General features: G+C 37.2%; 1 protein-coding gene across 12 annotated transcripts in view; it reads right to left on the minus strand.

The window, feature by feature from the left end:
- Window positions 1-1,293: 1,293 nt before the first annotated feature.
- LOC137240465 (serine-rich adhesin for platelets) overlaps window positions 1,294-13,820 on the minus strand; it is a 361,236-nt gene continuing 348,709 nt past the window's right edge. For all 12 annotated transcript variants that reach the window (XM_067766767.1, XM_067766765.1, XM_067766764.1 and 9 more), the window contains 2 exons: window positions 12,796-13,749; window positions 1,294-5,611 (listed from right to left, as the gene is read on the minus strand). In XM_067766767.1, coding sequence (XP_067622868.1) covers window positions 4,548-5,611; window positions 12,796-13,749 — 2,018 coding nt within the window. In that variant the 3' untranslated portion in view covers window positions 1,294-4,547. The remainder of the gene's footprint in view (window positions 5,612-12,795; window positions 13,750-13,820) is intronic.

The following is a 13,820-nucleotide window of genomic DNA, read 5'->3' on the forward strand; positions in this document are numbered from 1 at the left end:
TCAATTTCGTTCTGGATACTGTAACAGGTTAAACTCTTACCTATCCAGAATACAAAATGTATGCCCTGCTTGCAATGTGTCGCCACATGACCATCTCTTCAATTGTAATGTGGAACCAATGCCTCTAACACCCCTCTCATTATGGTCCACCCCTGTTGAAATAGCAAGTTTCCTCGGACTTCCGTTAGAGGACATTGATGACAATTTGTGACCTCTTGGATGGGGCGAAGCACTGCTACAACAAAAACAACAACAACTGTGGACTGCTCCTTTGTATATGGGTCTGGAGTCAGCTAAGCGAGCGTTGGGCGAACACAATCTCTTGTAGGAAAGCCAGGTTCTTTTGGCCGGAAGTTGATAGCAAAACGATCTGCTGAAATTATTGGGTTCACCAAGGCTGATCTATCTATAGTGGCGAAAGTACTTCAGTCTCGGCTCCCTATGATACCTGAATTATATGCATAGCTTTTAATCAAAACTACATCGTTGCCGCGCAATGATTCTCTAAGTACTTATAGCGTACGTCACCATTATCTTATGCGGTATCACAATGGACCTTTATGGGGAAACGGTCAAAATTCTAAAATCAAAATTCTGGGTCGACAAAATTCTGGAAGTCAAAATTCCGGAATCATGGCATGGCGTACCCGGTGTTGGATCGGCTAGGGGTTATTTTTTTAAAGTGCGGGCGAAGGCCGCCTACGCAGAAGGGTATACTACGCAGAAGGACATCACCGTGGCGGTAACCACGGTTATACCACACACCCGGACTTGGCATGGCGTAGCCCAGGGTTATTTTTTATAAGCGCGGCCCAAGGCCGCCTATGCAGAAAGGTGTTCTACGCAGAATTACTGTGCATGACGCAGCCGTCGCTGGATCGGCTTTTTCCAGAATATTCACTTCCATAATATTGATTTCCGGTGTTTCGACTTCCAGAATTATACATGCAGAATTTCCAAAAAAACAGAATTTTGACTTCCGGAATTATGAATGCAGAATTTCCAAAAAAGCAGAATTTCGACCCCAACCCACTTTTATGTTATTAAAGTGAGATTCCCCTGCCCGGGCTGGCTATCACTCAAGCAAAACCCAATTTAATTTAAAGGAACATTTGCTGGCCCGCAAACCTATCCACCAAAAGTGGGCTTCCTTAAAGATGCCCGATTCTAGACCAAATTGCATTTAAAAAATGTGATACAAATACAATTCAAAAACAATTTTGGCGTCCTAACCTTGGTGGTTACATAGTAAAACATACAGAGGTCATGGCGAATTAAAAAATTATTGTAAAATAATATGAAATTTTTTATTTAATGCATTTTTTAATAAAATAATCTTCAAATTACTTTTGAACACTAAAATATGAAATTAAAATTTATTACGAAATATGTTTGTTGATCTCTATAACACTACTTTTTAATCAATATTCATATTTCAACTATTTATATCTAAATAAGCGATTATCGTAAGTTGAGTAATTTAATATTAATTAAAAACAATTTTTTCCTTAAAACTAATTTAATTTTTTTATTGTTTTATGAATAACAATTTAAAAGTAGGCGATTCTTCTATTCAAATTTAAGAAAAATATTTATATTTTTAAATTTAAATTCAGGAACTAATACCACTTTGAATTGGTTTTTCTAGCCAAGGCATAATATTAGTTACCCTTTTAAAATGAACGTTTAAACTTAAAATAATTAAATGTTCGTATTGAGGAATGTTGGGTGGTCGGTGAGTTTTGCTTGTTGATTTTCTTATATAATTCTAGTTTTCAAATTCGAGTTTTGATGAATTTTTATTTATTTAAGTGCGCGAGTATGTTTACATATATAAAATGAAATTTTGCTTAAGTTAAAAATTATAGCATAATATGGTAGCATATTTCGTTGCTTGCCTATTTAAATTGTGTTATTGCATACGTGGAGCCCAGCTTTATAATAACATCTTTATTGTAAACTAAATTATTTATTAAGTTTCCAGCTAAATGTGCTTCGTCTTAACTAAACTTAAACATTCGTTCATGCACTTTGTAATCAGTCAGAAAAATACTATAGCTTTAGGCGTTTAAAAGGATCCTAATCGCTGCTAATTAATGAACTTATATTGAGCGGACTGACTGACATGATGCTTATACATGATGAGACCTAACCTATAAGCTGTTGTATACTATTCAGGGATAGTAAACAATGATTGTTTTTAGGAGCTAAAAAAAAATCATACCATAGTGGTGACTAAAATCATAGATTTGCTCCGCTCGCATAAAGAGAATTCACTAAAATAAGAAGACGACTGATCTCGAGCCTTTAAGCTTTCTGGAATATCTTAAAAAGGGCATTTGCCTGCCCGATTGCCTGAGATCTATGTGAAGCGTGATGATGCAATACGGGCAGGAGCAGCTCTGGAAATACTTAAAGATGCTCACTTTACGGACGACTTAAGGGATGGATGAGAATGTGTGTGGGGATTGGGGGAGCGCATGTAGCAGAAACCGCACAACAGGAAGAACCTTGTTCATTGGCAAGTTTTTGCCGGAGAGAAAATTGTCCTGGTAATAAACACCCTCCCACCGTATAAGTCACCGGTAGTGAATTGTATTTTCCTCCTTTATGTTTAAGAGGAACCAGAATTTGTTGGTTAAGGAACTAAGGAAAACTTCGCTGCTTATTTTCGTCATGTTTGCAGGATACATGGCGGAAAAGAAGCATGGTTTTCATTCAAAAGTGCTATAGGAAGTGCCAAGGATGCCACACACCTAAGAGTACTTATCAATAAGTACCCCTTTTCTACGGCACAAAAAACGTAACTGAACTACACCATAAGGTGGGGTACACTGACTTATGCTGTGGCTCATTTTTACAACCGATATCCTAGTAAAACTAAACACAAGTCATGTGACGAGGAATCAAGAAGCGGGTACAGAAAGCCTAGGTTGATTCCTACCTTATAAATTAGTGTTTGGCAAGGAAAGGAGTCTCAAGCCGACTTTGACTTTATGGATTTATGAGGCAGTCTTGCAACCGCTGATGACGTAAGGCTATGTAGAGATGTAAACGTTTTTTCTGAAGAACGACAATCTCTCCAGCTTATAGAAAGCTGGCCCATCCTGATCGACTAGCATATGTACATCGGCACAAACTGCACTATGACTAGAGAAATATGAGCGCTGGAAGGATACACAGCATAACAGTATGCTTAATCTTCAGCGGACAACAAAGGCTTATACATCTACACTGACGGCTCAAAATTGGACTCAGGTGAGTGGAAAGGAGTGTTATCGGGCTCTGTAGAGACTCCTAAGTCATATAAACTTTGTCTGCTTTCAGTTAAAGTTCTCGCGATTTCGCAGGCAGCAAAAAGACGCATTCCACATAAAGAATACTGCAGATGCTCATGGGACGACACCTATGAAAATGACCGGCTCTATCTAGGACACTTATAAGGAAGCCCCTTTTTGGATCACATAGTTGTATGCATATTCTTGAACATGTTCTATATTTTAATGCATTTTACAAAAACAACGATGTGTTTCAGCCGTCGTTGTTACGGCAGTGTTATAATTTTTGACCGAGGAATACGTTCCTCAACAAAAATTTGGGCAACAGTGGCAACGTCGCCCTCTTAAAGAAATGTTGACAACCTGTTTCTCATCACTAGCAAATCAAACTCAGCATCAACATTTTCATTGCACAATTCCAGCACATGCGTAAGAGTGTATCATCTGAGCAACTGCCTCCCCATGAAATAACATTGTTACAATTTTGAGGACGGATAGAACATACCCAAAAATATATCCTCGGCCCCATGTAAGACCACACAAATAACGAATTGTGCTAGTTTTCTACGCGAACATGAATCATGTTAGGCTTTCATGGACGATATGGAAATTTTTTTAACCAGCTAACCTAAAAACCTGGCTGACGTGACTACCCTTACTTCCTTCTGAAAATCAAAAAATCACTTTCCAAAGGTGATGTAAAAAAAAAAAAAAACTGACATCAGTTACCTTCCCTGATAATACTAAAGCATAAACTATTAAAGTGCCAGTATTTTGCACTGAATAATTATAAACTACACTTAAATAATATTAATTTAATACTCGTTTAGTTTTAACTGAAATTTCTCAAAAAAGCAAACGCATTATGCGCCTTAAAGCATGCAACATGTTTGTATGAGTATGCTAATTAAGTTAATTATTCTTATACATTACAAATTTTTAGGTGCAGCGCAGGGCATATTGCTAAAGGACTTGAAAATTTGTCTTTGAAGGAGCAAAAGCCATAAATTTGAGTGCTTTGAAAGAATAAAATATTATTGTTATTTTAAGAAAATCAAAACTTTCTAAAAAATTAAAGCTTTATCCAAAATACCCTCTGATCACATCATCAAATCTTAATTTTTTTAAAACTCTAAAGTTTTGGAAAGTCTGTTCCGTATAGTTAATGCTTACAATTTAGATTTCCTGCATAACATTACTTAAATATTATTAATTCTAATATATTTACAAAATAACCTTCTCTTGCTCTCTGTTTATAAATAACTTCCTTCAGACAAAGCGTTTCAGTAACCTTCCTAGAGTGGCTGCAACCACCGCCGCTGGCACCTCTTCCACAGTCCGTTCTTCAGCGGGTTTGGCATTTACCGTCAGCACATCTTCCTTTTGACCTGCCTCTTGCTTGACTATACCTTCCTCTACATTCTCATCTGCTTTTATACTCTCTGCATCCAATTTTGGATCATCCACTGGATCACTTTTTCCATCGCCAGAAGCGTTAGCACCCAACTCATCGATGTCAACTTCAAGCGCAGCGCGTTTTGTTGGACGTGGTGTAGTTGGCTCACGGCGTTTTTCCAATATCTTTTCATTCTCCATTGACTCACCACTGCCCGCTTCATTGCTTAGTTGAGTTTCTTCCGAGTCTATAGTATCCTCGGTATCGTTGTTGCTCTTAATGCGTGAAAAATTATCTAGCTGGAAATCACTGCTATTCGAGATGGCAGTTTCAGCAGATAAATCCTCGGCTGAGTTCGTAAGCAGTGCTACTTTGGCTGCAGATTTTGATGTTATTTCTGTAGTACTGTCATTGCTCAGACTTTCGTTAGTTGCAGTAGATGAACTGTTAAACAATTCAATACCACTTCCACTACCTTCTTCCGTCACGTTAAGTTGCTTAGATACATCAAATGCACCACCAATGCTGCGTTGTTCGTCTTTAACATCTGTTTCGACTGCGTCATCGGTTTCACTTAGTGGAAAATTAACATCACGTAAACTGAAATCATCTTCGGGTAATGAAGGATAAGCTGGATTTGCTTCTATTGGCATGGCGGTTTCTTCCTCATCCATGTGATGTCCATTATCTGTGGAGTGTTTTGTTATTTCTGATGGAGTAGGCAACAGTAACTTGGGCCCATTGGTGGTTGAAGGCGAATTAATTGCTGCTGTAGAGTTGCGCTTGTTCGCAATAGCGGCCTGTGATGTCTTAGTTGTGCTGTCCAAATTGAATGCAGAGTCAGTGGTTTTCGATTTCTGTGGTGGAGGTAGTACACCAGATTGTTCTTGATTAGACGCTGCCACTTGTATCTCTCCATCTAGGGAATGCTGAAGACCTGTGGATGGTAAGACAGAGTGTAATGAACGATTAAAGTGCACATATAGAATGTTTAGCATGTAGTTTAGATTATAAAAAAAAATCTAAGGAAAAGCCGAGATATAATAAACGCTGATATCGCTTGACATCTTTGAAATATTTTTAGGCCTCGGTGAACTGCGAACTTTATTTATATCCATTTTACTATCTTAGAATGCTTGAAAGGGTCCGTTTTGATAACTTTTATAGAGGTGAGATTTCAGAAAACCTGGCTGCTTTGGTCTGAGTCGTTTTGTCTGGGCTCCTGGACATTGAAAACAAATATGAAACGATTCCTCTTCTTGTTGGTATTGGCAAACATCGAAGAATAGGTGCGATAACAATAGGTGGGGTGCAATAACACCATACGCAATAAGGCCATATGGCGTTATTTCCAATTGGTTTGAGAAATAACAGCATATGGCGTTATTTCCAATACAGACTGGAAATAATCGTACAGATTGGAAATAAAGCCATATAAAAATTCTTTCAAATGAGTAATAAAGTCATAATTTAAAATCGTACCCGCTCAAAATCAAAACAGATGGTTGCGCATCCGGTCCAAACCAAACTCCTATCTTTAGCGAATGATAAAAAGAGACGGGGGATGAAAGCAGTTAGTTAGGTAGATAATATGGTGATCACAGCTGTTTATAATTTTGACGTTTGAGCCTAAGATATCACACTTTTCATACCCACAATGCACGTGTTTTCTGTTAATTGTCAAGTATAACCATTGATCTCTATTGAACAATTATTTAATTGTGCTAATACCGGGATTTATAAAATCTTCTAAATTATTATATATAGCAGCAGAAAACCAAATTTTCAAATATAAGTACTCTCGCAATGAAATAAAATATTATGCTATCAAAGTGGTTGCTAAATGGGCGTTGTTTAATAACACGACATATTGTAGACAAATTGGAAATTCTAAAACTCACGATCATAAACGACAAATTGAACTTTTCCAGAAATTGCAATTACTAAATAGTATAAAAAATGAACGCAAGACGTCATCCCTAATGTGCGTGAAATACATGATGAGCAGTGTAAACAGTTCAAAGAAACAGCCTTATTAGTGCAGTTTGGTCAAATACGAAGGCAACTTTGAATATAAGACAAGACAGTTATCCCAAAGCACAAACATGCTTTGACGACATTGCAAAGATCTTTCAAAATCAAAAAATTGTTAAGGATCAGCGTTAATTCGCGCCCGCCGCGCTGTGCATCGCCGCTGACCGTCCGTTCCAAACAATGTTATCTTCTTTAGATATATATTTTGGAAAACGCGATAAGACCATCATGACGTCTTTATTTCCCCTGACAGTTGGAATAAGGTCATATCAAAATCATGGATTTTTTTCCAATTGCAACGTGAAATAAAGTCATAATGGCCTTATTGCGTATAGTGTTATTGCACCCCACCTAACAATATATCCTGTGATAGCGTCGGCAAGTGCTCTCACTACGAGAAGAAAATTCGTTGTATTTCTAACCAAACATGGGACATTGGGACTCTGCTGCCAAACCGCTTCGTCCATAGCAGCGTATTCTGCGATTTTTTTCATAAGGTTGTCAAATGGTGGTCGCCTTTCCTGGAAATTTCGTTCATTTCAACATTTCTGGCTAGCGAATTTACAAAGCTTAATGTCCTATCGAGGCCAGCAAATATCGACATTCCCGACTTGATGAAATCAGACTCAAAACTCGTTGAGACGGTCTCGATTTCAACATTGATATGTTGGCCGCTGGAGTCGTACTGTTATAGCGCATTCTATCTGCTTTTTCTATTGCAATGGCCACATCTGCGGAATTGCCTGACCTGCCGTGAAAAAATCGATTCTCTACCTTTTTGAACAAAATTAGGAGTGTTTGTTTGTCTAATAGTGTGTTCAATTTATACTTATTATTTAAGAATTCGTGAGCTTAACACCGGCTTATAATAACTGAATATTCAATTATTATGTTTTTCTAAGAGAAACTGAAAAGAAAGGAAGAAATATTTACTGGCATATTGCGATGGCACCATTTCGAAAACCGCCACGTAAACATCATCAGGCAATTTCGTAATGTTATCAAAGGTTTCATCGGGATTCGCACCGCGAATTACACGGTGAAACTGCAGTTGCCTTAACCACTAGGCTATCCTGCTTTCGAAATGTGCCATGACAATATGCCAGTAAATGTTTCTTCCTTTCTTTTCAGTTTCTCTTAGAAAAACATAATAATTGAATTAGGAGTGGTTGGCTAACGAAGAGGTATCTTGAAGGCTATTTTTATTCCCACAAACTATTGGTGTTTATAATTAGTGCTTATTATCAGGAAATATATGGGTAATTCCATCCCATTTCGACCAATTTTGAACCCGACCCCTTTAGAATTGGCTGAGAGTTTTTTTTCTTTTTCTAGCTTACGAAAGACGTTTTTCAGAATTTTTTCAAATTTTTTCATCCAACTCAAAAAAAGTTATGAATTTTTAAAAAAACACCGTTTTTGCTTTCAAAATGCTATAACTTTTTCAAAAATTGACCGAATGAAAAAATAAAAAAAAAAATCGGACCACTCCGGGATTAGTGGGGATGAAAAATGGTGAAATTCGAAAAATCTCGAAAAACTGAAAAATTAAAAAAAAACTTAAAAAATTTTTTTGTATTTTTTCCGAAAAGTATATTTGAAAACCAAATTAAAAAAAAAAATCCCAAACGGTCAATTTTGAAAAAGTTATAGCATTTTGAAAAAAAACGGTGTTTTTTTAAAAATTCATAACTTTTTTTGAGTTGGATGAAAAAATTTGAAAAAATTCTGAAAAACGTCTTTCGTAAGCTAGAAAAAAAAGAAAAACTTTCAGCCAATTCTAAAGGGGTCGGGTTCAAAATTGGTCGAAATGGGATGGAATACCCCATATACAACTTGCGTGTTTTGGAACGACACCATCACCTTCCTGGTTTAACTGCATGTGAAAAACCTTTTTATTTACTCACAATATGTCAGGTTCGTAAGGTGTGAAGAAGAAATGTGAAACCAAACGAAATTGTTCTATCTTTTAACAACATTTTAATTTTCACCAGTTTCCGAGAGACAGCCTATGAGCGACTTCTGCCATTAATTGTTGCCATTGACACATCCTAATCTTTCCCGCGATGACTTGGACGATTGGCTTGTTAAACCGACCATGCTAAGCTAAAGATTTTGGACGTAAGATTAGACTCGTAACTAAAATACTTGGCACAAATTCAGCTTGCGACATAGAAGATATCTATGTAAATATCGCTGCTCAGCAGGTTAAAGATCTCAAAGGACCAACATAAAAAAAAAAGGAAGCTGCTGATGGATACCACCCTATCCACAAAATTGTATGGCTCCGAATTGTTGGCGGAAACAAACTTCAGATGAAGAATCGTTGTAAGCTCTTGGCATGTATATAGCGAAGATCTTCTCTGAGAGTAGCCTCCGTTAATTGCACCTTACAAGTGATTACCCGAGCAATTCCGATCGAGCCTTTTTGCGCTGGAAAGAAGAAGGCAGTAAAAAAAAGATATGCTAGGAGCGCATGAAAGTCGTTAGCCTAAAGAGTAGGAAGAAGCCGTTATGGACTTAGTAAGACAAAATAGATGGTTATCCTAATCACAGATGTAAAGCACGGGTAAAGAATTGAAAGGTTGAAGTTCCGAAACGCATGTTTCAAAATGCAGATGACGGGATGCCCTGGCGGTTAAAAAAATGTTGAAAAGCTTCGCCTTCTTTGTTCAAAGCCTTAGCAAAGTTTTTGATAAGGCCGAGCTTGATGTGGAGCGGAGATAGAATTATTTTTTCCTTCTTTATAAGTGGGGAGTATTTTATGTTATCCACCCCAACTTGAAATTCGATTCGTTCTGGGCAATCCTTTATGATGTAGTGGTCTTGACGAGCTCGGCTATCCCATTTGCATAGAAAGCAACAGTATTTTGTGTATCCACTTTGTAGACCACATATCACTCCAACGATTTTAAGATTGGTACATATTTTCCAATCATGTTCTTCGTATTTGATTAATTTGAGCAATTTTTGCATTATCTCATACGTTTCCTTCGTATTAATTAAATTAATTAAAATTAAACTTAATTTATTGCCGTCTATGAACAATCGCCACTCTTTTGAATCATATGGTTCACCAAACTGTTTGAATAGATCATCAATGTATTTGCAGTAACAAACACTGTCCTCCTTCGTATAGTACTTGGAAAATTGTTCGTGACGAGTTCTATAATATGTTACCTTAACATCGGATGAAACACATTTAAATTGTTGCATACGAGAGGCGTATAGTTCGGCCTTTTCCTTTGACAATTCCAAATCCCTTATCCAATCATTGAGTTGTGCTTGTGTTTGAAATTCAGTACAACATGATGCCGCGTAATCAGATGCTGCTGCTGACAATGAAACTGGTGCCAGAACTAAAGTTAAATTTGATTCTGGCAATGTAGATTCCGTTGAATTTAGATACGCTCGCATAGGTTACTTTTCTTGACTTTCCAACCCCAAGTACTTTTGTAGTACAAATATAGCAGTCGGTTGAATGGCAAGTTGGTTCCCTCCACTTCATTGGTGTAATAAATTTCATATATAGCCTAAATAGATAGTTTCAGAAATTAGTCAGCTATGCATTAAAAGCGAGTAAATTCCTAATTTTTGCGACACACCTTTTTGTTCCGGTTTCCGAAAAAATCAATTCGACTCGAAATGTGGTGCATACAGTATTCGGTGTCCATGGTTTTTAGACTCAATTCCAAAATTCTTATAGTATGTAACTTTCAAAGGATTTGAAAACACACGTTACTACCTTTTAACGATAAATTGACCGCAGATAGAACAGAACATATCTGGATCATTTGTACACTCAAACTCTAGCGCCCTTTTATTCATATTATATTTTTAAGTAAATGTCGGGTTATAAACTGCAATTATGAACTGAACAGTATCCGGCGAGCCTTGCAGATATTATGAAAGAACAAGGCGCATGTACTATTATTTATACTTGGATCAAGTAAAAATTCAAGCCTACCTAGACAAAAAGGTTCCCTAGTTCTACAAAGAAAACACTACCTGCCTAAAAAATATGCTCTTGCTTGAAATGTACTTGGGTTTGAGAAAACGACACTAACAGTTTTTTGTATCTAATAACCTTTCGAAAATCTACCGGCTACATGATATACGAATACTAACACATATGTACCAGTAGGATACTGAAGTATTAAATGGATATATTTACTTGAATGCTTATAACTTTTGTATTAGTCCATTGATTTTGTCGAATGAAAGCTTATTTCTTTTGTAATAAAACAGAGCGTAGAGAGAAAATAAAATCTGCAAAAAAAAAAAAAATAAAAAGTTTTCGAGATCCTTCCTCGCAAAGTACAAATTTTTTATATTTTTACAAAAAAATTGAAAAAATTCGTAATGATTGTTCGTTATCTTTGAATCTGCCGCTCTTAGCAAAAAGTGTTGTATGCATAGTTTTTAAAAGCTTCAAACCGTTTTGGAATTGCTCAATTCGTTCTTGAGATATATATTGTTACGAATATTAGCAAAACTAAGGGGTGCTGCTATCTCTAAGCCGATGTTAAGCACTGACGTGAATTCACATCCATAGATCAATCATTATGTATCTACATAAACGAAACAATAATTGCGTCTACAAATATGTACCATGTACGTATACGAGCAGCGGAGAGTCAATGAACCAACACATTCATATATCTGAGATACTCCTATAAGTATGCAATGAGAAAAACTATACAATTGTGCAGTTGTAGTTACAGCTGAGAAGTTTGAGAGCTGCTGGACTAGTAGATTCTGGAAGCGCCTAGAAGATGTATAAAATTGTGCGATTGTAGTTACAGCTGAGAAGTTTGAGAGCTGCTGGACTAGTAGATTCTGGAAGCGCCTAGAAGATGCGAAGGTTGAAATCAAAGAGTATAAAGGCGACAATTGTAGAGGCGCTGGAATTCTGTTTGATTTGAGTTTTCGATTGAGACGCTATCTAGCGAGCAATAGCAGTATTATTTTGAATAGTAGAGTTTCATTTGAGCTATCAATCAGTTTGGTTATTACGCCAGCTATTCGTTGCACAGTTTGAGTGTTATTGTGAAGTACTTTAATAAAGGCAATTTTGCATTATTACAAATTGGAGTTATTTATTCAACAGTTTAGTGATTCGAACTTAGCAGAGGATTGCAAATAAGAGGATTTGCAAGTAAATTCGTACCAATATGATTAAGTGGACCCAATTTTTGTTTTTTTGAAAAATCGGTAATTCGTAAATATCTCAAAAACTTTACCATAGAATTAAAAATAACCTTGATTTTCCGAATCAGGGGGTGATTTTACATAGGAATTTCATAATTGCGTCTATGGTGCAGAAAAGAAATTGGAATTTGTGATCCAGTGTTATTGATGCCTGCCGTAAGAAGCGACTAAAATACACGTATCCGAAGGTTCCGTGGTGGGCGAAAATTCCAAAAGGGCGAAGTTGTTAAGTCGAAGAATATGTAGCTGCTGTGCTGGCTGCAATTATGAAGCCTTGGGAATTCTTGTTCCTTTTCAATTCTACCTACAATATTGCGTGACATGTTTTATGCCTACTCCGATAGCAGCTGCGAAGCATATAAATTTTCACTAGAAGCTTTTCATGACAGAAACACTAGCATAGTTTGCTAATCCACTGGCGAGGAGCGATCCCGCTGAGAAAACCTTTTTTCTTATTGAAAAAACCTGTTTCTTTGCTTTGCCTGTACTTGGATCCACCATCGGTGTGGAAGGTAGAGCACGCTAACAACACCCTATGGCGACAGCCGAAGAAGGGCGTATCCTAGGGATATATAAATTAGAAGGCTGACCGTAGTCACATCGAATAGATCTAATGGCAGTCGGGCTATAATCAGAAGTTATGGCAGTGTTGGGAAATATCGAAATAATTTTTTTATTCAATCATTTGATCTGCCCCCGAATTCCAACCTTCGCAAACGCTAAGTAAGACTCCATCGCGAAAAATATCTAAAACAAATAAATTTGTTACAAGCCCTTGTGTCTGTGTTGTACTTTAATTTTGTACAAAAAAAATATGTGATTTTTGATAACGTCATCATGGCTCAAAAATAATGCAATAATCTTTTATAGTCTTACCCTCCATTGCTTTGAATTCGCCATAACCCTCTGTAGTTCCATCATAGCGTGGTCCAGATGTGGCCAAAATTATATGATAGATATTGTTGCTTCCTGATGTTTCGGGTTCCAAATCGAATGTGCCTTGCAGTTGCAGACCAACACCATTTTGTTCACTTGCGTCCTTTCCGTCAATCACCTCTGGCGATGCATACTCCTCACTATTTACACTCTCACCCGTCGCACGTTCTGTTGTTGCCAAATTTTCACGTTTAATATTCACTTTCGTAGGATCATTCAATGAGGCATCGTGTTGGAGCTCTTGTGCACCAAATGCTGGTATACCACCCTCATCAATCAATGGCGCAACTTCAGCTGAATGTGGTATAACAACTATAACTTTGGCACGCTCTGTGCTTGGATAGGCAACTGAAGCACTAAGCTTTAAGCTCTCGCCGTTATTAATGCCCAACGCAACTGGAAGTATTGTTCCATGGTTGTTGTTTGTGGTTAAGTTAGCTTTGTGGCTGACGCTTGTACTGGAACTAGTCGTGGTGGAGCTGATAGCTTTTGATGTATTTTCACCACTCTGATTGTGCTCTGACTCAGTTGCTGTTGTTGGTATAGCGGAGGATACGTTCATTGTTGTTGCTGGTGGAGTTTGTGTTAAATCATTATCAGTTGCTACTGCTGCTTTCGCTTCTGTTGCTGATTCAGTTGTACTTATTGTTGGAATTACCGTTGCTCTGCTAGTGCTTATGGTAGTGGTCGATTGTGGTTTGAGCATTTGATGAATCGGTATAGCCTTGTTGTCATCGGTAATGCGTATCTCTATTGGTTTGGTGATCTCTTTGATTGTGATCTTGGGAGCAACTGCAGGTGGAGTTGAGGTAGTGGTTGCTTCGCTGATTTCACTAGCTGGTGCAGGGGAATCGTTCAATTTGGTGACATTATGGCTGGGATCCTGAACTGAAACTTTTTATTGGAAGGAGGGAAAAGAAAAAAATTTAAGTAAAATACATATAAATAAAAGAGTTTCATAATAT

The sequence above is a fragment of the Eurosta solidaginis genome, chromosome 2, assembly GCF_040869045.1.
Source record: "Eurosta solidaginis isolate ZX-2024a chromosome 2, ASM4086904v1, whole genome shotgun sequence".
NCBI classification, from domain to species: Eukaryota; Metazoa; Arthropoda; class Insecta; order Diptera; family Tephritidae; genus Eurosta; species Eurosta solidaginis.